General features: G+C 44.6%; 2 protein-coding genes across 20 annotated transcripts in view; both read left to right on the forward strand.

Moving 5' to 3' along the window:
- Window positions 1–4768, forward strand: part of NOD2 (nucleotide binding oligomerization domain containing 2) — a 35285-nt gene extending 30517 nt beyond the window's left edge. For 5 of the 8 annotated variants that reach the window (XM_004744159.3, XM_013052112.2, XM_004744161.3 and 2 more), the window contains 2 exons: window positions 1923–2006; window positions 3464–4768. In XM_004744159.3, coding sequence (XP_004744216.1) covers window positions 1923–2006; window positions 3464–3536 — 157 coding nt within the window. In that variant the 3' untranslated portion in view covers window positions 3537–4768. Of the gene's footprint in view, window positions 1–1867; window positions 2007–3463 lie in introns of those variants that run through there. The other 3 variants (XR_006605573.1, XM_045076048.1, XM_045076049.1) reach the window with 3 other exon arrangements.
- An 8078-nt stretch (window positions 4769–12846) lies between these two features.
- Window positions 12847–25229, forward strand: part of CYLD (CYLD lysine 63 deubiquitinase) — a 65059-nt gene continuing 52676 nt past the window's right edge. For 5 of the 12 annotated variants that reach the window (XM_004744168.3, XM_013052113.2, XM_045076051.1 and 2 more), the window contains exons 1-5: window positions 12901–13041; window positions 13570–13650; window positions 19312–19963; window positions 21181–21483; window positions 23954–24059. In XM_004744168.3, coding sequence (XP_004744225.1) covers window positions 19460–19963; window positions 21181–21483; window positions 23954–24059 — 913 coding nt within the window. In that variant the 5' untranslated portion in view covers window positions 12901–13041; window positions 13570–13650; window positions 19312–19459. Of the gene's footprint in view, window positions 13042–13569; window positions 13651–18725; window positions 18877–19311; window positions 19964–21180; window positions 21484–23953; window positions 24060–25229 lie in introns of all 12 variants that reach the window. The other 7 variants (XM_045076055.1, XM_045076053.1, XM_045076052.1 and 4 more) reach the window with 7 other exon arrangements.

The raw sequence follows: 25229 nt of genomic DNA on the forward strand, positions 1-25229 counted from the left end.
TTCTGGAGAGGGACAGCCTCAGACAGCTCCTTGTGTGACAGGAAGGGTGGCATCCACCCTGGCAAATGTGGCCCATGGAACACGCTCGGCTTCCGAGGCGGGCAGACAGCTGCCTCTGGGAGAGTGTCTGCTTTGCTGCCAGCCCGCCAGCCACTCTGGCAACACTTGTTTGTGTTGCTTTGCAGGGGCGAGGAAGTTGCCAAATGTTTGGGGGAAAACACTTCCACTCGTCACTTGGGTGAAACGGAGCTGGGAGGACTGGGGGATGCCTGGATGGTCTAAGGGGGGGACGCCAGGCTTTGCACATGGGGGAGGGGGTCTGGCAGTAGTACCTTGGTTACTTTAGTACCAACCAGGTGTGGACCTGGCATGTTTGTCCTCCATCACCGACACAGACTTAGCTCAGGCAACCCCAAGGGCTGCCAGGGATCGCAGCCGGCCTTGTTCCCCGCTGCCTGGTAGAATGAAGCACCCCTGCATTCCATCATCCCTCATGGTTTCCCCATTAAAGCGAGCTTCCTGGGGCACCTGAGTGGCTCAGTCAGTTAAACATCTGAGTTTGCCTCAGATCATGATTTTGGAGTCCTTGGATCGAGCCCCCCATCAGGCTCCCTGCTCAGAGAGGAGTCTGCTCTGCCCCTTCCCTCTGCTTGTATTCTCCCTCAAATAAGTTAAGTAAAATCTTAAAAAAAAAAAAAAAAAAAAAGCAAGCTTCTTATGTATCTTAGGGGGAAAAAAAAGGAAGAAAGAAAAAAGGAAAAAAAAAAAAAAAGCCTGCTTCCTTCTTTTTCCAGGCAAAGTGACTACCAAACGTTGGTTCAGTGTAAGGGCTCCAGTACCTGGTGGGTTGGGTTTGGACCCCGGCTCCAACATTACCCACTGTTTCTCTTTGGATTTGTGTTTCAGTGGCACTGAGTGTAAAGGAGGGTAATTAATAATGGGGCCCTGCTCTTAGGGTCGTGAGCGTTACTGAGCTGACGGAGGTATTGGGCTGGTGCGTTGTAAGAGTTCAGCAGATCCTGGCCCTTCGTTATTATCAGTGTTGGCTTTGGGGCCGCTTCCTGGATGGTCCTGAAATCCTGGAGATGTCTCGAAGGCCAAGCTGTGAGCTAAAAGAACGGCAAAGGGTAGTGGCTCTTCCCCCATTGTCCCTAACAGGGTGCCTTCTCCCCTCTTAACTGCCAACCTTGTATTTGCTGAAATCCGTGTCCCTGTGTCCCCCATCTACTCCCCAAATGGAAATATTGCCATCTATTGGTTATTTCCCATCAGTTGAGTATGGGGCCAAATGCATTTGGCCATTTTTTTTTTTAAGATTTTATTTATTTATTTGACAGACAGAGATCACAAGTAGGCAGAGAGGCAGGCAGAGAGAGAGGGGGAAGCAGGCTTCCTGATGAGCAGAGAGCCGATGTGGGGCTCGATCCCAGGACCCTGGAATCATGACCTGAGCCAAAGGCAGAGGCTTTAACCCACTGAGCTACCCAGGCGCCCCCATTCCTTTGTTTTAACTCTTAAACTCCACAAGGTAGGTGCTCTTTTAGGTCTTGCAGAGGAAGACCTAAAGGAAGTTGGCATTAATTTGCCGGAAATCCAAAAAGGAGCAGTATAAGCTGGATTGGAACCCAGGGAGTAAAACACACATACTTAACCCCTCATGCCAGATTGCCTTCCAGAGGGAGTAGCTACTTGACTAGATACACGAATTCGGGGAATGGGGGAGAGAGGGGTGCATTTCCTTGGGGGCTTTGAGCCTTTGTGGATGAGTTCTTTGGGAATCTCAGACAGAAGAGGGACATGTCAAGGGGGCAGGTGGGCTTCTGTTCTGTAGGCTGGCCCTCTCCCAAAGATGCCTTTAATTGGACAGGCCCAAGAGGAGAACCAAGCATCCTTGAAGCTCACCCTTCCATCTTCTTCTCCAGGCTGTCTGACAACTCCATCACCTACTTTGGGGCAGAAGCCCTCCTGCGGGCCCTGGAAAGGAATGACACCATCCTAGAAGTCTGGTAAGGCCCCTGGGCCATCCCCTTTACCTCTTTGAGCCTCATTTTTCCAATCTGTAAAATGGGGCCAGGAGAAAGAGGAAACCTGAGCATTTTCCCCCTGGGCCTGACATTCCATGCCATGCTGCTTGCAGTGGATCTAATTTCTGTCCGGGGAAGATGTTTTCCCATATCCCAGCATGGACCATGTGGTTCATTTTTAAACCCTGAGTATTCAGGAAGGTTTCTGTTCCCAGTGACAGTGTAGGAAGAGGTGTGGTGGAAGATGGACATGGACACATGAACTTGGGGGCATTGCACCTGCCTTCTCAGGTCAGGGCTGTTGTCTCTGGATGGAGGTGACATTGGGGGGCGGGGGTAGATGGGGGGAGGAAGGTGCTGCTGCCCAGTGTTTCCAGATCTTTATAATTAAAAGCCACATTCCTTCATGTGTTTGAAAAAAACACTGAGTCTCCTTCAGAGATGTATGCTCCTTCCTTCCACGGATGTATTTCACTCCCAGAGTAAGTAGAAAGGTTTCCCCCGGTTTGGTGTGTAACGAGTGAATGTCCCACTGTACGTGTTTCAGGCACTGAGCTACAAGCCAACCTTTCAAAACTAGGAGATTCCCCCATGGAAATCATATTTCTGAGTTTTCTTCCCAAGGCTTCCAACTCTGGGTCCCCATGGGAAATGCCAGCAAGTAAGCAGAGTAGAGTAGGGCTGCCCCACTGAGATGGGCAGAGCAGCTCATGCCGATCGGATACCCAGAAAGTCTGGCGTCCTGCACCAGGCTCCTTTGACCGCTCTATGTGGCCTGTCTTGTCCCTTTAAACTTGTAACCCCTGCTTTGCATTTGCTGATGGACCGGTCCCTCCCTCAAAAATCAAAACAAGGCAACAGCGACAATACATATTGGATGATGAAGTTAAAAATAAAAACTTGTCGGGAAGAGATTTTTCCTTTCCGTATGATTGCATAAGCCTTGTAGACCGTGAGGTCCTCGGGTCCTGGGCAGAGCGTGGGTTTTTGTTTCTGTGTTTGTTTTAAACCATCACATGGTCATAGGAAATGTCACATTCTGCGTCCAGGGGGAAGAAGCCAGCATCGGGTTGATATTTTAAGGGTTCTGATGTTATTTGCCACCTGTTGACAGGACTTGGGAGGGCACGAGGGTTTGCTCATTGCATTCTTGGTAGATTCTGCTGTTGCCTTAAAAAGAATCGCCAGCCTTGGGGAGTTGGGGCCGGCCGGGTCCGGTGCAGATTTTCTCTGCAGAGTCACAAAGTCTTGCTTCATCACACACAATGATTTTGTGAGCTGCCCTGGGTGGACCAAGGCTAACGCCAGCAGGGCAGGGCTGCAGCAGGACCCAAGGGCCAGGCCATCAAGGCCCAGGTTTAGAAAGTAGCAGCCTCCCATTAAAGGCACCATCCAGGCTCAGCACTCATCCGAACCTCTCTTTACTTTGTCCCCTTTAGGCTCCGAGGCAACACGTTCTCTGCCGAGGAAGTGGAGAGGCTCGGCCAGAGAGACACCAGACTCTTGCTCTGAAGCCTGGGGGCCAGTGTTGATCTCAGCGTGTTTGCGAACAGGCTGTGGGTTTGGACCCCTGAAGTTGGATACAGAGCCGTGTCCTGCCCAGGTCAGGGCTGGTGCAACAGGTCATCTCTGTTCCAGCAGAGGAAGGAGCAACAGGGTCCTTCACAGCATACTTTTCTGCAGCCGATTTTGCATCCGGTTCTGCCCAAGATTCAGTCCACGGAGTGTCGCAGAAGGGTAGCTCCTCCCTGCCTCCTGCTGATCTGACACAGGACAGCAGGGCCCATGGATGTTATCGTATCATTGTGGGTTTGAGACCTGGATCCGCAGGAGAGGCCCCTTCCCGCCTGACTCACAATGAGGAGGGGGACTCAGGATGCAACTTTCTGCCAGGTTTCAACTCCTGGGTGGTCATCTCTCCAGGCTGTTCCCCACATCTGGTCCCTCCCCTCATTCTGGATACCCCTGCACATGGGAAGGATTCAGAATACTGGGTGTTTTCAGCTTTGATATTTAGAGCCACAAATGCAGGGTGGGAAGGGCTATAATTTACCTGCTGTCCTTCCCGATACTTAAGACATTATTGAAAGGGGACACATGACAGCCACTTAGTTCCCCCAGACATTCTGGATTTTCAAGGAAAATAAGACCACACTACAGCTGATATCGCACACACACTTTTATTTCCAGGGAAATCAGTTAGACTTCAGTTAAGCTTTTGGAAGCCGCTCTCCACCCAAACGCAGTGTTGTAGAATCAGTCCTGGCCAGGATTTGGAGCGAATCCCCCAGGGCTCTGCCTGGTCCCTTGGGAGAGGGACTCTGACAGCAGACTTCCAAAATAGATTCCGAAGAGGTGGTTCGGTGTTACATGATAGAAAGTTATGGATCAGAAGTTTATAGGGGCAAGATCAAAGACTTTTCCTTATAAGACAGATGTTTTCCCGGATTTTTTTTCCCCCCAAATGATGTATGTTGAAGCCTCTATAAACTGTCAGGTGCTGTGCAAGTGTTACTACTTAAACATTATTATTCGTGAACACTGGTTAATATTTACAAACCACTTTGTTTTATTCTCCCCAGTTTGTTTTTTATAAAAAATGCAACCACGGATTTTACACTGTAAATAGTCACAGTGAAGAAAATGGTGGCGAGCCCTCCTCCCACCCAAGCTGTCTTCATTGTGACCAAATATTTAAAAAAAAATTCTTGAATGTTGTCAGATATTAAAGCAACAGTTTTTTACTTGGAGAGGGAAGAATGATGTTTGCACCAGAACATTTATTGTTTAGGGCAAAGGCAATTCTTAGAACTAGGCCTGCAAACAAAACGCTCTGAGCTTCGGCTTAGAAAGGCCTACCCCTGCGTGAAGTCTGAGGCCGTGTGGAAGTCTCATGGTGCCCTGCGGGGTGGCAAGGCCAATGTGGGCTCCAGGAGTCTTTAGCAGGAGAGGGATGGAGAAGGTTCTGGAACAGCTCTTCTCAGCAAGCAGCCTCCTGAGACGGTCTCGCTGAAATCATTCTCAGCTGCATTTAATGAGCTCAGGGGGCTCCTCACCAAAGTGAGATCCGCTCCCTGGCCAGGTTTTGGGGGCCTGGCTTGCGAAATGCGGCGGCATGTCTGTGGGCTCCCGCATACGGGCTTGCCTGTGGGCTCTCTGCTTGTGGTGTTCATTTTTGTCCAGTCCACTGTTCTGATACAGAAGATTGGGAGAGAGGTGGGGATCGACTAGGCCAGCTTTCCCTGAGGAGTCAACACAGCAGTCCTTGTGTGTGGCAGCATCTTTGGATTGTAAATTTCATTTTCCTGAAATTCCTTCAGCAATGATTTATGGGCCAGATATGGTAGGAGCATCGGTGGAAGAACAACAGAGACACGATCCCGGTCCTCAAGGCATGTAGGTTGGTGAGGAGGGGAGAGGTGGTTAGAAAACTAGTGAACTGGAAGATACAGAAAATAAGGTCCACTGTGATAACGGCTAGGAAGGAAATAAACAGAGGCGCCGGGGTGACTCAGTTGGTGAAGTGTCTACCTTTGGCTTGGGTCATGATCCCAGGGTCCTGGGATTGAGCACCATGTGAGGCTTCCCCCTCAGTGGAGCACCTGCTTCTCCCTCTGCCTGTCCCCTCTACTCACATGGGTGCACTCTCTCTCTCAAAAAAAAAAAAAAAAAAAAAAAAAAAAAAAAAAAAAAGGAAGTGAAGGTTCTATCAATAGAGGGGAATCGATTGGGGATTGAGCAGAGACATGTAAGGGTTGGGACCTTATGAGGAGGGGCTGGCCTTGCCAGGAGTCAGGGGGCTTGTTCACCAAGGACAAGCTTCAGGAAGACCTGTCATGGAGAACAGCCCAGTACATGTAGTAGCCTGAATAACGGCCCCAAATATTTAACTCCTTCCTTGAGCCTGAGAATGTTGCCTTATGTGGCAACAGGTAATTTAAAGTTATGGTTTAGGGGCGCTTGGGTAGCTCTGTTGGTTAAGCGTCCAACTCTTGATTTTGGCTCAGGTGATGATCTCAGGGTTGGGAGATTGAGCCCCACATCAGTCTCCCTGCTCAGTGGAGAGTCTGCTTGAGATTCTCTCCCTCTCCCTCTGCCTATCCCCCATTAAGCTCTCTCTCTCTCTCAAAAAATAAAAAATAAAAATAAAGATGTGATTAAGATGAGGATCTTGGCTGGGGCGCTGAGTGACTCAGTTGGTTAAGCTTCTGCCTTTGGCTCAGGTCATGATCCTGGGGTCCAGGGATCAAGTCGCACATTGGGCTCCCTGCTTCTTCCCCTGCCTCTCTCTCATGAATAAATAAATAGAATCTTAAAAAAAAAGATGAGGTTTTTGGGATGGGGAGATTTTCCTAGATTATCTAGATAGGCTGTATTTGTAACCACAAGTGTTTCTATAGGAGAGAGGCAGAGGGCAATTTGACACAGAAGAAGGTGGTGTGATCACTGAGGGAAGTTGCTAGACTGCTGGCTTTGAAGGTGGGAGATGGGGCCCCATGGGGGCAAGGAGTGCAGCTCTGGAAGCTGGAAAAGTCAAGGACATGGCATTTCCCCTAGAACCTGTGGAAGGAACATAGCCCTGCTGTCACTTTGATTCTGGCCTCCAGGACTGTAAGAGAAGTAATTGGTGTAATTTTAAGCCACCAAGTCTGGGATAATTTGTCACAGCAGCCACAGGAGACAAATACATTTAAGGCAAACTAAGGGGCGAGTGTCTACATGGGTTCGGGGAGGTAGGTAGGATCAGTTCATGAAGCGCCTAGTTGACCATGGTCAACGGCTTGGGCTTGATCTTAGAATAGTGACCAGCCATTGCAGAGTTCTAAGCAGGGTCAAATGTGACCCAATGACATTCAAAGAAGACCTCTTTTGCTCCTGGTTGGAGAAGGGACTGGAAGGCATAGGGGAGGGATGAGCAGAAAAAGTAGACAGAACCACCTAGAAGCTATTGCAGGTGAGAGAGGCAGTTGTTTTAATGTGGTGTCAGCAAAGGTGAAGAGAAGAGGATGGATTCCAGAAACATCCTAGGAGGGGGAGGGGAGATTCAAGTCCCCTTGATTTTTGACTTGAGTCACTGGGACACACCATCTTGGAGGTCAGCTGGGAAGACAGATGGGAAGAAACCTTGGAAGTGGGAGGGACTTTGTTTTGGATAGTCAAGTTTGGGATACCTGAGCGACATCAAATGGAGACACCAAGTTATGCCCTGAGTCTGAAGCCCATGGGAGAGGTCATTGCCAGGTTTAATAGCATGGGTGTCCTCAGCCTCTAAAGGGGGATGGGCTCATTGGGCCCGGATGTTATAACCCAGGGAGAGATTATGGAGAAGAGTTCAAGAGGGCCCAGCAAAGGGTGCCACTGGGACCTGGATATGTCCTTGCCGTCAGAGCTCAGAGTGGAAGATTCTTAAATTCCCAAAGTCCAGCAGATCCACCAAAAGCATTCTGGGCCCAGGCAGGTAACTTGTGAACAAGTTAGTTCGACTTCCAGAAATCCCTTTGCAGAACAGGAACAGATACATTCCAGATTTGTGGCTGAAAATACATAATTCTTCTGTGCAGGGGAAAAAAAAAAGGTACCAGAGTAGGAGAATTTTTTTAAAAAAGAGCTTCAGAATTTCAATTATATTCACCATCATCCTAGAAGAAAAAAAAAATGTCAATCTGAGTGTTACCCCCCGCCCCCCTCCCCCCCCACATAGTGCCAAAACCAGATACTGGAACGAATATACCCCGCAGAAAGTGTGGGAGGTGGAATCACATTCCGAGCAGGCTGAGTTGAGACTACATACAGCATCATTTCATTATTGCACCAACACATCTTCACGCCTCCATCCCCACTCAGGAGATGGGCGCAGCCCAGCGGGCGAAGCACACAGCGATGGCACACCCTGGTAGTGCCGGCACGCCAGGGAGCACAGAGGCCCGGGCCCTGGGTGGCAGGTTTCCCCAGGGGAGCGGCAAGGTCATGAATGACCTGCCCAGGATGCCCCTTGGAGAATTACATGGGGAGAGCCTTCAGCTGTGCAGACTGGCAATCCCAGATCACTGGATTCTCCAAGATTCCTTTTTTTTTTTTTTTGGCTCCAGATTTAATCCCACCTATCATCATTTCTGGAATAATCCACAAATTCAATCCTCTAGGCATCACCACCCCTCCGTTATCAATCACTGTGAAAATCCCTCCTCTCCCGTTTTTACTTGGAACAACATCCTTCTTGACGTCTTCAGTTCCACATACCCGTCCTTCTCACTGTCTCCCCGCCACCCCCAGGAAAGAAGGGCCTCCTAAGGCGTGCACCCTTGCCTTGCCTGGATTACTACATTAGTGTCTTAACTGGCTGGCCTGACGCCCACACATGAGCTTGTTCACAGGTAAGTCAGATGAGCCACTGCTCTGGTTGAAATTCACCAGAACTTCCCAATCTAGCTCAAGGTGAAAGTTAAGATCCCCTGGCCCGCCCCTGGGGTTTTCATGGACTTCCCCTTTGCCACTCAGACACCCGTTCCCTGCGCTCCAGCACACGGCTTCTTTGCTGCTCCTTGACGATGCAGAGTGCGTCCATACTTTTGCACCTGCCTATTTCCTCTTACAGGAACACTCTTCCCTAGACAGTGGCCTGGCTGGCTTCCTCATTTACTGCAGGTCTTTGTTCAAATGTCAGCTCATCAAGAGACCCCTTCCCTGAGCTGTCTACCTCCAACAGTAGTCCCCAACCACTCTCTGCTTCCCAGCCCAGCTTACTAGTGTCCTCCCAGCACAGGCCAACTGACATCCGTGTGTTTCTTCCTTCCCCTAGAATGTCAGCTCCATGAGAAGAACAAGAGTCATGCTTGCCGCAGAGTCCTCTGGGGCTAGAATAGTGCCTAGTGCATAACTGAAGCTCAAATATTTGTAAACCTAATGGAGAATCAGCCTGCTTAAAGGAAGCAGAACATAGAAGTTGGGCAAGATTATAAAAACAAGGAGCGCCGGGGTGGCTCAGTGGGTTAAGGCTTCTGCTTTCTGCTCAGGTCATGATCCCAGGGTCCTGGGATTGATCCCGTCATGGGGCTCTCTGCTCAGCAGGGAGCCTGCTTCTCTTCCTCTCTCTCTCTGCCAGCCTCTCTGCCTATTTGTGATCTCTCTCTGTCAAATAAATAAATAAAATCTTAAAAAAAAAGATTATAAAAATGAATCGCCTTTCTCCTGACACAATCAGTGTCTCCTTCCTAAGGGAGGAAGTTTTCTTGCCATGTGAGATCATTTTTAATGTGTTTTACTGTCCCAAATGGGATCCCAGAGATAGCACAGAAGTCTCAATGAAGAGCCTTAGACCCCTTTTCTCTATGGGTATGTTTTTCAAATCACACAGAGATCATTTATCATTGATAACAGCAAATAGCTCCAACAGAGGAGCATGTATTTTTAGTTAAGCAGGATTAGGGGAAAGATGATTAAAGTAATCACTTTTATCTTATCAAAAAGAGCTTTTGGGTATCCTCAGTAAAAGCCCCCAGACAGCATGTTCAGTTGCACCTGGAGACCCACTCCCCAACCACCCCCACAGCTAAGAGACAAGCTCATCCTTGGAATGGCAGACTCTCTACCCATCCATGGACTGAAACACCAGGCCGGGCCATATGGAGAAAAGGCCCATGCGGTCTCCTTGCCTGTGGGGATGCTTGGTTCAGTTAGCCCCGTGATTCAGAGCTCATTCATTAGCCCCCTGGTTTGGAGATTATGCCAAACGCCCCTATCCCAGGAATGGGAGGGAAATGCCTGGAAGCACGGGAAGCTGCATGAATAGCCAGGAGTTGCCATTTCCTGGGATGAGGAAAACGGAAGGACTTCAGGGGGAGTGGAGGAGTATCAGGACCTTCCCTTCCGGCTCTGTGGGGCGGAAATGCTAACTAAGCGGGCAGTACCATCTGCAACACTGAATTTTGTGAGGCTGGAAGTAAGAGGTAGCCTGTGGTAGCCATTTGGGGAGCACGGGGCAGCGTCTCAGAAATGACGGTTAATCGTGTTCCTGAGAAGGTTTGCTGGGGACCTGCATGGGTGTTACTCCAAGTCCTAGGTCCCTCCCAGGCCACCAGGTTTCCAGCTCTTGGGAGAAAGAGCTCCATTTAATCCAGTGGCTTTTGGTTGGGTTCCTGCTTTCTTCAATGAGTGCTATGCAAGACGGTTTAGAATCAGAGCGAATTACCCTATTAAAATCCTTCAATGGGATCCTGTTCATAAGCTAAAGATCAAAATGCGACTCCCAGGGTCCTACCTGCCGGGCTCTTTTGTGTCCCCATTTACCGTGCTCTGCCTCTTCGGTTCCTTCAATGTTGTCATGCACAGCCTTGTTCCCTTTGCCCCATGTGCTCCCCTTCCCCCCCCTCCCCCCTCCCGGGCTGCTAGTCATCTTCCTTATTTCATCTTATAGGTGACTTCCTCGAACAGGCCTGCCCTCAGTGCCCCACCACCTCTTACGTGTGCTCAGAACAGTTCTCGTTCTGGGGCTCACTCCAACCTCGGTAGCTCAGGATGTGATCTCGGAGCTAGTCCTTTAAGGTCTGCCCTTCCTTGCCAGAGGGTATGGGTGGACTCTCTCTCAGACGCCCCTGTGCTTCTTGGTCCATGCTCGGTAGTAGTTCAGCCAGCAGTGGAACAGGCTGTGTGGAGGTGGAGGGCATCAACGACAGGGCCTGGGGCCATCTGCAAAGACCCTTGGAAGAGGGTGGACTTTGGTTATGCCTGAAACAAGGGGAGGATTGGAAAGCAGAAAGGAGAGGCATTGCAGTTGGAGAATTTGTTCCAACGGAGCTGGAAAGATCCTGACTTGAAATCAGGAGAATCAGTGTCTCAGCTCATCTCCTGGGTGACCTGGGACAAGTTATTTTCCCTCTCTGGACCTTAATCTCCTCTCTGTAAAAGGAGAGGCTGGCTTAGCAAGGATTGCAAATAATAGCACCATGACACTATTCCCCCATCTTATCCCCTGGCAGACATCTCTTTTCCCCAGAGAGCCTGAATACAGTTTTAGAATTGTTTTCAACACAATGTTCTAGGCAGTCATTATGGGAGACAGTAATTGAGATAAGCCTTGTTTATCGGGTCTGGCTTGGAAGAATATCTCTTGGATGAAGTCAGGCTTTGACACTGTCTGATTCAAGGAATGGGTCGCAGGAGGACTGAGCAAGGGCTCTCACAGCTGGCGGGTAGGGCAGAAAGCAGCAGGCTCAGCAGCACCAAGCAGGATCATCAGAAAGAGCTTGAAGACGTTTTTGTCCAGGGGTGGCAAACTGACCTTTGGGGGCCAGTAGAGAGCAGTGTGGCAAACAGGGGAAAGGGAGACTGCCCTGTCTTAAAGGATTCAAACTCTTTCTCTCCCACTCCACTCCCTCTTCTCCTTCCTCCTACTCACTGTACAGGTCAAGCAAAAATCGTCTTCAGGCTGAATTGTTAGCCCAGACAGCCAGATGGTGACCTCTGAGTCCTCCTGACTTTATTGGAGAATCTAGAGCCAGGAGGGAACAGTGTCGCCTAAGGCCACACTGTGAGCCAGGCCTGTTGATTTCCATTTTATTGCTTTTTACATCACTGAGGTCATGAAACTCAGGACACAGGATAAGGATGAACAAGGGAAAGACAAGAATGCATTGAGGCTTAGGTTTTCAAAAGATGTCCGTTTCATCCTCGGTGCTTAGGGCCAGGGAGGTGGGTGGCCTGTGGACTAGTACTGTTAGTAATCACTCATGTGACTTCTTTTATGTACTTGCTGGTTTAAACTGCCCAGATCTTCAGAAATGTCACTTTCCACTGGGGAAATTTTCCCTCTCATGATTAAATACACACACCCCTCTTCTTTCCTCAGTATTAATCACCTTCTCCTATAATTGGTACTTAAAATGTCAAAGGAGAAGGAATTAATTAACAGGAGTATCCAGTGCAGCAAGGCATGCTCTGAAGCAAGGCTCTGGGGCTGATTATAAAAAGCACTTCCTTAAATATTTTGAGCACTTTTGGGAATCAGAAACCTCCCTTCTAATTGAAGGATCCTTAACTACACCCCAAGTCCTGGCTGCTGGCCAGGGGTGCAGAGCTGAGTGAGGCAGCGGGTGGAAATCCCTTCTTCGCCACCCTAGGGAGACCTCCCTTCAAACTGGGATAGGTGGCGACAGAGGTTTCGAAGCAGCAGAGGTCCCGGGCAGAATCTGAGGGAGGAGAAGAGATTCAAAACGACTGAGCTCCTGCTGTGTATCGGAAAACTTTACCTACAGGGTTTCACAGCGGTTCTGTAGGACAGGTGATGACTGTTCTCTCCATTTTACAGTTGGGGATACTGAGGCTTAGCGTGGTCGTGAGATTCTCACGTCAAGAGGTTACTAATTAAAAGCGCAAAGCATTCACATTTAAGTCTGATTCTAAAGCTTTGCTTTTTCATGGAATCCTGAAATCCTATTCCCAGCTCGAGTCACCCCAGACCCAAACTCCCTGCAGGAGTTTTGACAGCTAAGTCAAGCGCCAGGACCGGGGCCTGGGAGGTGGAGCCGGGAGTAGCACGGCGCCCCGCCCCGGCTCCGGTGTCTACCAATGGTGACCCCGCATCCGCAGCCTCTTGCCCAATCAGCCAGAGCTCCCCGCCCACCTCCTCCGCTCCTCCTTCCCTTCCCTCCGCTTTCCCTTTTGCTCGACCGAGCTTGAAGGAGCGGAAAGTCCCTTCAGCCGGCTCCGGGCCGGCAGCCATTGGAGGAAGGTCTGTCACAGGGATGCCCAATCAGAGCGTGCACAGGAACGCATCTCGGGCTGCGATTGGTCAGTTCGGCGGTTGCCCCTCGCCCCCGCTCCCACTCTCTCTCTCTCTCTCCACCTCCCGCCCCGGGAGGCTCGGAGGCGGGGCAGGTGGGGGCGGGCCCAGGTAGCAGGTTCGGCTGCGCCCGGGCCGCGCGTCGGAGGTAAATATTAAGGCGGTGGGTGTGGGGCGCCGGGGCCGGACTGGGACGAGGGCTAGCGAGACTAGGGAAGGGGCGACGCCCGGCTGCCGGAGGTGAGTGAGTGAGCGGGCGACTGAAGCGGCGAGAAGCGGGCGGCTGGGTCCTCTCGGGCGTCCCTTCCCGGCCTCGGGGCGCCTTCGGCCGCCGCCGCGGCCGTCGGGCCCTCGGCGCCGGCCCGTTAGTTGCCCTGGCCGGGAGCCGGCCAGGCCCGCGGGGTGCTTAGCCCGCTGACGTCAGCCCGAGCTTCCCCACCCCCGGGGCATCCCCCCCCAACCCCCCACCCCGGGCTTCCTGAGAGGGCTCCGGAGCGGTGGGAGCGTGGTCGCCGCCGCCGGGACCTCCGGAAGACGGAGGACTCGGGGTGGGAGCCGCGCAGGAGACTCGTCTTCTCCGCCGGCCCCCATGTACAGATGGGGAAACTGAGGCACGGGCCTCCCCTGTTGGCCTGGGCTGTAATATCTTCTCTCTCGTAGCCCAGGGGCGTATCGATCGGTCGCTTTGCGGGGTGTTTGTGGCTCCTGTCCAGGAGGAGCTGTCAGGGTTCTGGCCTCGTTAATGGCGTGTTCTGCTTTTTCTTTCAGTTTCCCCCTTTCCAGGGTGAGGATGGTGCTCCACCACAACCTGGAGTTGTTGAGTTGAAAGGTGTGCTCTGTCGAAACAAGGTATTCTTTTCCGTCCTCCGGTTTTCCTTGTTCATCGTGTTAACGATCCGTGGGGAGATCAGGAAGTCTTGACAGAAGAGAGTGTTCCTGGATTGGTTTCTCAGCTGGGTCAGCTGCCCGGTTATTCATGTACTTGGCATCTTTTCTATTCCACCCTGTGGCATTTGCATGTTTTAGGATGGTTGTCATCTTTCAGCCACCGAGCCTTTCAGTCTCTCGGCGCCCACCACCCCCGCCGCCATCCTCTTTCCCCAGTTCTCCCTGGAAAGTTGTATCCTTAGCTCAGCGAAGAAGCATTCCTTACCTTGCTTTTGAATTCGGGCTAATAGAGATCTTAATAAGATTGTTCCTTTGGCAGTCGTTGGCTCCCTGAGAAGAATCCGGGCCTTGAGGGAGGGTGTTCATTCAAGTGTTGGTTTTCTGCACACCCCCTCACGCCCCAAGTAGACTGAATGGCCCTGAGGATTAGGCTGCCAATTCCCCACTGCGTGGTGGGTGGATTGGAACTAGAACAGTATTAGGAGAAAACGATGGCTGGGAATACTTGTGGACGTTGGTGTGCTGTTGAATGTTGATATCACCCAGAACGTTCTGCGAGGGTCTGCTGCGAAATGTTATAGTATTCCCCTGAAGAAGCCTTCCTGTGGATGGCAACTTTTGTGGAAAGCTGATTAAGACCAGGGCACTATTATATAAAGCACACATTCAGCAGCAGTGATTTTATTATGGTCCGACATGCCTGAACTGTGATTTCGCTTGACTTGGCAAAGTCCTTATCATAAGAAGAGAGAAAGGAGTAATTATCCTATTCATCGAATGATGAGTATTTTGTTCCTGATTTCCACAGTTTCTTCTTAAATTTGTCAAGGTATTTTCCCGGGTTACACAGAATTTATAGGCATCACACATGGTGTGAAGACCTAGGAAACCAGCTTCAGAGGAACCTCACAACAACTTGTTTTTGTAATTGTGAAATTTCTCTTGTTTTTCTCATGTGTGTAGCAATGCAGTGGGGGTAAACATTAACTGTGACTTCATTAATTCGAAGTTTTATGTATATATGTATATATTTCCTTTTTAAGTTGGAAGATAAGCTTTTAATCACTTAAACAATTAGGATGAGGAAATGGATTTTTGGCTTTCACTTTTATCACCTGAGTTAACCAGATCATTCGTTCATTTTACACATACTGAATGCCCCTTACATGTTAGGCAGTGGTTTGGCACTAGGAATACGAAGATGAAGGACTTGTGGGAGTTCCCAGTTTGGAAGTGTAGTGGCGGGGCTCAACTCTAGGGAGACTGCGGGGTTCCCTGTTCTGCCGTGAATATACATGCAGATACGGGAGCCAGACTCTTTTTTTAACGTTATAAATCCCGCTTGTTTTAGGAATGGAATACTTGTGCACTTGGGACATAGTAGGTGTGGAAAGATAAAGCTGACTCTTTTCTGGTCATGGAATCTCTGTTTTTCTGTTTTTAGCTGTTTAGTGGTAGAACAAGTTATTCTTTTAGTGAGAGAGATTCTTCCTTAAAATGGTGATTATTCTAGCTATCTAGAAGCTTTTGGAAAAAGACCTGTGTGTCTTCTTTCTTTGGCATTCACGCTGACCTTCTGTCTCTTTGCCACTTATAATTGGGGGCAGTATTTTCGTACTGTAAGTTTTATTCTGATTTAGATAGTCTTCTGTGGTTTTTAGTTGGGATATTTGAGAAGATGCAAAAATGTTCTTGAATTAGATCTTTCTTTGTTTTCTCTAGTGAGGTTCTTTGAGCAGTATAACCTGATAGCTTGGGAATTAAAAAGACATTGTACTTTCTAGATGACGATTGTCAGTTGTATGTAGTTAATGCTGTTTGTGTGTACTGTATATTATCTTTTAGAAAGAGGTAATTCTGACCTTTAATATTTTTGTATAAAACACATTTCTTGACCATCTTTTCATTGCATTGATAGGAAACTGATAAGTATTTGTGTCTTGGTTTAATGGCTTTATTTTAATACAGTTAAACTCTCCTTTGCTCAGAATCTAGACCCTCAACAAGCTCAGATAACCAGATACACTTTCAAGTCTTTGTGACCTTGAACCAGTCCCTCATCTCAAATGTTGTCAAAGGAAAGGCCTTCTTCTGTTCAATATGGTTTAGGGTTAAATATATCATTGCATTCCATCTCTTTGGTAATTTTCATTCAGTACTTAGAGTAATGATCAGGATATTCATAATCACTCAATTTTCCAGCCTGAAAAAAGTGAAGGCATTTAGATGAATCACTTGTGGTATATTTACATTCAAAGTGCAATTAGAGGCAATTTTAAACCAATTAGACCTGAAAGGTAGTAAGAGAACATAAAGTAGGGCACTTATCATACTTTAAAAATGCCATACTTCTCAGCATCTAACACTGTGCTGAGTGCACAAAAATACTAAACAAACTGAGAAACCTTGATCGATAAAGAACTCGTTGACAATGGCTTTTGAATTTTTCCCATGTCGTCTTTAGATTTTACTGCTTGGGGTTCTTAAGACTCAGTCTAACTGTCGTGCATATCCAGTGAAAGAACGTTGTCATTCTACTCATTTCTGCAGTGGAAGAAAGTCCCTTTATTAACCTATTTCTGCTGTAATGGCAGTATATTGAGATATTCACTACCATTAAGTTTATCATCTTGTATAGCTCTGGGGTCGTAAAATTCTCCATTCACCTTTCTCAAACTATCAGTTGCAATGAAGAGAATCACTGTTTAACATGGTAATTCCGAAGTTATTCTCTCTTAATGTGTGCTTTCTGAAAGAGGAAAGACCACAGCCTTTTTATTTTTGGATAATGCTTTTTACATGTTTTATAAACTTTTGCTCTTGCTGCTCCAGTGGTCTGACATGACCCCTGCGCTTATTAAGGTGAAGGCCTCTCCCCCTTCCACTAATGCAGGTTAGAGCAAAGCTGCTCCCGAGTGTTCGCTGTAAAAGATGGTTCTTAATAATGATTGGTAAATTGCCTTCCACCTTTTTTTATAATCCAAAGGGGTTATATTAAATTTTACTGTGGACTGTTTCTTAAACGATTAGCAAAAAACACTTCTGTAACCAAATTCATATAAACCATAGCGTCCTAATGCATTACATACAGTAATTTAATTTCATCTTGGTCATATTTCTTTACCCACTGGTTTTGTTTTCCATCATGACATGACTTGTTAAGCTGGGGAGCCAATGGAGTAGAAATCATGGGCATACAATATTAAGATTCAGGGATGTTCCTATTATTTGAAGATAAATTTTTAGGAATTTTAAAAAGTAATTTCTTTTCTAAAGAGAATTACCATACTTGAAAAGCAATATTTTGGCCAAAAATATTTAAATACATTTATAAAGAGAACAAAACAACTCCCTTTTTCAGAAATTTCTTTGTGACCATCTCAGCCTTCTGGGAGTAACCCAGACCCTGTCCATGGAGCCAGGCCTCTGTGCTTCACTCCTGGAAGGCTGTTCAGAATTTATGTATACCTCTTTCAGTTATTTTGTTTATTCATCCTCTGGCTTCTCAGAACTGGTTAGAAGGAGTAAGGTAGAAAGCAACAAGGCCACAGAATGAGTCAAATGTACCCTGTAGGAAACCACAGAAAATGGCTGATTGCAAGGGAAAATCAGAGACTATAAATCTGTAGAAAGCAGACCCAGAAACTCAGAAAGCATAATGTCAAGCCTTTTAACAAAGTCACAAACATCTTTGCGTCTTGAGAGTACATGAGAGCTTATATTCATATTGATAATTTGAGGATTCAAGAAAAGAACACTTGTTGGCATTTGAGAAGAATTTTAAGTCAGAAATAACAAATCAATCATTTTGGCGCTTTAAAGGAATACAGCCAAATTGAGGGTTTAGGTCTCTGGGTAGCTTTCAGTGAGGGATTTCGGGGTTTATGATGGTGCCAAGATAGGGATTTCCACAGGTGTTTTATGTAAGTGACAAATATAAATTGATTCTGTTCCTGCTGAAGTAACAGTGCCCTCAAGTGGAATTAAGACAAACACATTATAAAGAAGGGTGGGAAAAGAGCGAGAGAGCGAGAACCACTTTACACCAGCTCTTCCCCTGCCTTTACTAAGTGTTACACGATATTTCAATAATGTTGTTTTAAAGAGATGCCAAACTTTTCATCCTGTCTCAGGTAACTTGCATGTCTCATTCTGGGTTGTGGGGGGACAGACTTTTAAAAGCACTTGACCAATTCTAGAGTACATCATTATCTAAGGACACAGTCCACGTATAGATTTGCCAGATTATTTATCATTAAGTTCAAATATTAAACTCAAAATGTGGTTCTTTAGTTTTAGGAGTATTTATTTCTAAATTCCAAGAATAAAATAGATAAATATGGTAGTGCTCTCAACTGCTGGTGTGAAATGGAATGAAATGGATACTTCTACCTCAAAGAAGGATGGAGGGGCACCTGGGTGGCTTAGTTGGTAAAGCATCTGACTCCTAATTTCAGCTCAGGTCATGATCTCAGGGTTATGAGATTGAGCCCTGCATCGGGCTCTGCTAGGCATGGAGCCTGCTTTAGATTCTCTCTCTCTCCCTCTCCTTCTACCCCTCCTTGCCCCCCTCCCCAAAAAGAAGGATGGAATGAGTAACTGTATTTAGAAACCAAATGGCCACACTCATGTGACCCAGAATACATAAAAAAATTTTTCAGTAAGATAATTAATTTAATCTTAATTTGATTTGATGAAATTGTATCATTTTTAACCATCAGTTAAAGTAAGGTTGAGAAGGTTATTTTAATTGTGAAAGATTAGTATTGTAAAAGTTTTAGATGAAAATTTGAAACTGAAAAAGTAATGATCTTTTTGTATTTGTTTCAAGGATGACATAGTTAAAAATTGTGGTATAAAAAGTTCGATATTTGTTACTGTATTACAGTTTTATTCCTTGTTATGTAGTCCAAGTTTTAGTGGCTACAGAATTGATTTTTAAAGACATCTTTACTATAATCAGATTTAAACTATTTGAGATTTTGAGAAATTAAATGATGGCTCTGATTAATGTGATTAACATCTGCTTATCTAAGGGCAAAATGTGCATGATGAAGGAAATGAAATTGGAGAGCAAATAAATGATCCATTATTGAAATATGGAACATAGATAAACGAATCATGGTTAAGCTTTCAGAATATGATTCATCATTTTTTTGATAAAAGAAGTTTATCATAATAATTAGGGTGGGTAACTTTTTACTTAAACTGTGTAGAGAAATAACAGCCTTTTTGATTTATGTGTGTTCTGCCAAAATACAAGCTTATTCATTTAAGTTAGGCAGGATCTATTAAAAATGCTATTTTTTAAAGTTAAAAAAATCTATTTAAATATGTGTATGTTATTTGTTATTCAAATTTGATTTCATAAATTTCATTGCCTTGGAAACGAACACTGTTGTATTATCTTTGAAGATACTTTACAATTGGCTTTCCTTAATTAAAGATGCAAAATTATGGTAGATACAAGTACTGTATGTCTTTTAACCTTTTTAGGTACATTTGAAAGTATTTCATTTATGTGTGTGTTTTTACTAATAGAATGAGATCTTAAGAAGTCTTTAATCTTAATTTTAGCTCATGTAGAATAAAGTGTAAAGTTTCTCTTTGCTTGTCCTCCAGGCATTTTGCTTTGCTATCTTTTTACAGCATGGACACCAAATTGCTAAAAACGTGCTTTGGGACTGCCAGTGAATTTATCTTTTGCGGTTTTACTACAAACTTAGTAGTTCCATTTTTTTTGAGTTAATATTTTGGAGTTAATGTCACAATGAGTTCAGGCTTATGGAGCCAAGAAAAAGTAACTTCACCCTACTGGGAAGAGCGGATTTTTTATTTGCTTCTTCAAGAATGCAGTGTCACAGACAAACAAACACAAAAGCTCCTTAAGGTACCAAAGGGGAGTATAGGACAGTATATCCAGGATCGTTCTGTGGGGCACTCGAGGATTCCTTCGGCAAAAGGCAAGAAAAATCAGATTGGATTAAAAATTTTAGAGCAACCACATGCAGTTCTCTTTGTTGATGAAAAGGATGTCGTAGAAATAAATGAAAAGTTCACAGAGTTGCTTTTGGCAATTACCAATTGTGAAGAGAGGTTCAGCCTGTTTAAGAACAGAAACAGACTAAGTAAAGGCCTCCAGATAGATGTGGGCTGCCCTGTGAAAGTACAGCTGAGATCTGGGGAAGAAAAATTTCCTGGAGTTGTGCGCTTCAGAGGACCCTTATTAGCAGAGAGGACAGTGTCGGGAATATTCTTTGGAGTAGAATTACTGGTAAGTTTGATAAACCGTTTTAGTGGGCTGTGTGTGTGTTTCTGTGTATATTTGTATGCCCACATGTATTGTTTTTTCCCCTTTAAATACAACAAAAACGTTTTCCAGAAATCTTCTGTAATTTTTAATATTCATAATTCTTAGGACTTACTTCCTAATGATAAATTGAGATGATGCAAAGATGATAGATACATTGAGAACTTTTTATAAAATGACCTACTATAGTAGGAAATACACCGGTCATGTAACTATTCAAGGCTTTCACATATTAGAAATTTTAACATTGTCTGTGTTTAAAATGAACTCTACCAGTTATAATTGAATTACTCACCTCACAAATTGTTAATTATCTTGTGACATTAGCATCTGTAGGTTTCTCAGTTTTTCTTAGTGTGTGTGTTATTAAGTAATGAAAAGTAGCTATAAGATTTTAGAAAAGTAAGGTGCAACTACTTAAATGTGGTTTGGTCGTCCCTCATAATTATGTGAAAATCATCTTGGAATTTATTTCTACTAAAGAGAGAACTAAGGACTCTGTGATACATTTCCATAATTAATATTAATTCTCAAGAACTTAAATGTTAGTTACATTTTTACATTCTTGCATATAGAATCTCATGTCTTATTTAGTGATTAAATTTTTAAAACAGTGATTGTAAAACAATCAGAGGTTTGAATCCCAGTTATGCTATTTAATAGCTGGGCTGCCAGGTTACTTATCCAACCTACTTCTCTAAATCTGCTTCCTCATCTGTAAAATAGCGAAACCAGTATGTACCTGGTTTTTGGATAGCGGAGGTGCTTTTGTGATATGCTGATTCAAGAGTCAGCCTGGTGTCGGGCATATATAGTAAGTACTCAGTAAATGGAGCTAATATTATTGTTCTTTTAAAGTAAAATTTTCTTTTTATGACAAAATTATTGTTCTAATCACAGTGCAGAATCTAGCCAGGCTCTCTCACAGTGGAATTATGATTTTAAATTTAATTAATTAGTTAATTAATTATATTTCAGCATCAGATACAGCTTCCTCTTTATTCTTTTTTAGACACTCAGTTCAACAGCAGCTGCTAATAATTATATTTCTTGTATGTGTCATTTAGAATTTTCCCAGTGATTTCCCTGAAATCCCCAGAGTGGATCTTTTTTCTTATGGGTCATCTTCCTCCATCTCTTTATCTATCAATCATTTTTTTTCCCTCTCATTTGAAAACTAGGAAGAAGGTCGTGGCCAAGGTTTCACTGATGGGATATATCAAGGGAAACAGCTTTTTCAGTGTGATGAAGACTGTGGCGTATTTGTTGCGTTGGACAAGCTAGAAATCCTAGAAGATGATGACAATGGATTGGAAAGTGATTTTGCAGGTCCAGGGGACACAATGCAGATGGAACTTCCCCCTCTGGAAATAAACTCCAGAGTTTCTTTGAAGCTTGGAGAAACTATAGAGTCTGGCACAGTTATATTCTGTGATGTCTTGCCAGGAAAAGAAAGCTTAGGATATTTTGTTGGTGTGGACATGGTAAGAAACTTTTGGAGTGTATTCTCTTTGTGGGTCTGTCAGTTTTATGACCAATTTTAGGTACAAATTAAGCACTCTGAATATTTAAAATGGACTAATGGAGTAACTTAAAAAACATCTTCTAATTTATCTTCGATAAAGGAACATTGAGATGGGACAGGAGTCTAGATATAGAGTTACACTTACTCTTTTTTCCAACTTGAATAAACTGGAATCATGTTTCAATCCTTAAATTTGTTCTATGATAGCTGACCAGTAAACAGAAAAAAAACAAACCAACCCACGCAAATGTGTTATCCGATGCCTTTTATTTTTGCAAAGGTTGTTTTCTCTCCCTGCTAATCTGTGGTTCTCTTTTTATAGTATTTTTGCAAAATCTTATTGGCTGATCTGATTTTAATGAGTAGTGTAAACATCAGTTATGGAAAATAACCTGCATAGAGGAAGAGCACATTGCTTTAGAGGAAAAGATGATTAGAGTATCTCGTTATCTCTTTTCATGGTGGTAAAATATATGTAACATACAATTTACCATTTTCACCATTTCTTTTTTTTTTTTAAAGATTTTATTTATTTATCAGAGAGAGAGAAGGGGAGAGAGCGAGCACAGGCAGACAGAGTGGCAGGCAGAGGCAGAGGGAGAAGCAGGCTCCCTGCTGAGCAAGGAGCCCGATGTGGGACTCGATCCCAGGACGCTGGGATCATGACCTGAGCCGAAGGCAGCTGCTTAACCAACTGAGCCACCCAGGCGTCCCTCATTTTCACCATTTCTAAGTTCATAGTTGCATGGCATTTAATTACATTCACAGTGCTGTGCAGCCATCACCCCCATCTTCAGAGCTTTTCATCATCCCACACTGGAACTCTGTCCACATTAAATGCTACCTCCCATTACCCATCTCAGCTAGTAATCTGCTGGTAGCCAGGATTCCACTTTATGTCTCTGAATTTGCCTTTTCTAGGTACCTCATATAAGTGGAATCCTACAGTGTTTGCCCTTTTGTTCATTGTTTTGTGTCATTTTTAATGTTACCTTACAGTCCTATTTGTTCATAATGGAAACATTCCAATAGGACAAGTTGAATGTTACCTGTGGGCATGAAGAGAAGGAGAGGAAAGAATCTGAGAACATTTTTATCATAGATTGGAACTACGGACAAGAGTTTGTTAGGTAGAAAGAACAAACTCAAACAGAATTTTTAAACACTAGAATGAGTTAGGAGAGATCGTGACTAATAGACTCTTGTACTCACGATGTTTTTGTGATTACTTTTATCTACTCAGGCATATTGTTTGGTAAGGTATGAATATTTAGCATCAGTTTATCTGGTGCTTGGAAATTCTAGGAAATGCCATTTGATATCCATTAGACAAACATTACTATGTTGTTTAGACAAACATTTACTGAACGTTTGCCATGTGAAAAGTTAGAGACAGAGGAAAATGTGTGGGTCCCTCAGGATAGCTAATGATAAAGCACACCTTTCATATTTACTTGGAGAAGAGATTGTGAGCTGGGTAGGGGGAGGGTTAGAGAAAGAAACCACTGGTCATTGGGGTTAGTTTCCCTTGCTTCAGGTCGTTTGGACCTCATACTTGGCGAAAACCCTGTAGGCCTTCCCCTTCCTTAGCTGGCGGTCCTGAGGATCACGTTATTTCCTTGGAGCAGGCTGCCTAGAGTTTTGCCCCACCAGCTTCTCCACTGCCTTTGTCTGCCTTTCATTTGGTCTGTGCAACTGTACATTCCCCCTCTCTAGTATGATCCTTGAAAGGAAAGTTCTGGCAAACGCAGTATTCTTCATCTATTTCTGGTGACAGCATGTTGTTATATATACATTGGTGCTCAGGGCACTTGTCTGACTGGCCCATCTCTTAGTCTAGCTCTGTGAACAGCACTGTACTACTTCGTGCTAATTGGAATATAAAAGAATTAAATGTAAAAATCTGTTTTGGAGGGAACTCTTGCGTATCCCTACAATGTCAAAAGAACATTAAAAAATAGATTTTCTGTGTACAGAAGGGCATACAGGGGTTCAAATGGAATATTTAAGTGCTCAGGGAGTGTAAGAGTGATGAGAACAAGCTAGGGTTAATTGGAGGCAGATTTCTGAGTGAAACAATGTATTATTAATCAGTCTTCCCGTGCAGATGGGTGTTATGTAGTCTAGCATGTGTTGTAAAGTATGATGAATACTTTCCATTTCTTGCTCATCTATGAGCTTACTATAACTTGATTATTCTTGGATCTCATTTTTACTAAAATGAAAACAAAAACCAAATAAACAAAAACAAACCAAAAACTTTATTACTGTGGCAATTCTTTCTGATATATTCTTTTTTCTTTTAGAAAAGATAGTTAAAATTGGCCAGGGTAAAATATTTTGGGAGATCCTTTTCTGGAGAATGTAGATGTTCATACTCACGTTTTATTGAGAAGAGTTTAAAACTTTATTCTATTACTTGATTTCAGGATAATCCTATTGGCAATTGGGATGGCAGATTTGATGGAGTGCAGCTTTGTAGTTTTGCAAGTGTTGAAAGTACAATTCTCTTGCACATCAATGATATTATCCCAGGTATGTTTTCTTTGTGTTTTATATATTATATATATATATTAATACAAGGCAAGGTTTCTAAGCTGTTTATTGTTATGAGAATGTAAATACAAGCTTCAAGATGCATTTTTGGAACTGGACTTTTTATATATTATGGAATTGTTACTGAAGAGAATATCCTTTCTTAACCCCAAGTGAAAACGGCACTTACAGATTTTTATTTCCAAAAGTAGGTGGGTGTGGGTTGGCATTTATACATTATCATTAACTTTTCATCACCTGGTTATTCTAAGTGGGAGAAAAAGGCCCTTTCTGATCATTAGAAGGGTCAGATAATATAGCGAGTGAGAAGCTGGTTTAAACTAGAAGAGCTTTAGGCAGAAGTTAGTCATGTAATGTGATCTGATCTACTGGGGAGAGGATTCTTGCTGGAGGTCCTATGAGATTTCTTCAGTTTTGAGATGGTGTAATTGATCAGGCTTGATGGCTGTATAGTCAGAAATAGATCACTCATCTTTACACCTTAAAAAAACAAAAGTTAAGGAGAGCCTAGGTGGTGCAGTCAATTGTGTCTGACTCTTGGTTTTGGCTCAGGCCATGATCTCAGGGTGGTGAGATGCAGCCCTGCCTTGGGCTCTGTTCTTGGCATGAGTCTGCTTGAGATTTTCTCTCTCTCTCCCTCTGCCCCTCCTGCTCATACTCTCTCTTTCACTCTCAGTTAAATAAGTAAATCTTTAAAAAAAAAAAATACCCAAACCATCAAGCAACCTTTTATTTTACTTCAAACATAGGGCACCTAATAGCTGCTGTCAACCAGTTAATAAATTCCTGTTAATGGTGAAATCAATAGCATCTTCCCTCTGCTCTTGGTAGGATCCCATTTACAGCCTAGTCAGCTGCTAGTAAGTTACTCATGAAACTGACAGGCTTTCAGAGGTGGTGCCTTTTATTGGGCATTATGCAATTATGAGTAAATGTTAGAAAGCCTACGTTCAGTAGCCACCAATATATGAATCCATGAATTAGATGACTTGTACTTCTTTACATTCCTGACAAATTTATAGGGTCTTAATCATTCCCATTTTGCTGATCAAAAACTAGGGCTTAGCTAGGGCTAAGACTGGCTAGGATCCAGTAAGTGGTAGAGCCAGAATTCAAATCCAGGCCCATCTGATTGTAAAGCTCTGCTTT

Source organism: Mustela putorius, unplaced genomic scaffold, assembly GCF_011764305.1.
Source record: "Mustela putorius furo isolate JIRA1106 unplaced genomic scaffold, ASM1176430v1.1 tig00000174_pilon_pilon_pilon, whole genome shotgun sequence".
In the NCBI taxonomy this organism is placed as follows: domain Eukaryota; kingdom Metazoa; phylum Chordata; class Mammalia; order Carnivora; family Mustelidae; genus Mustela; species Mustela putorius.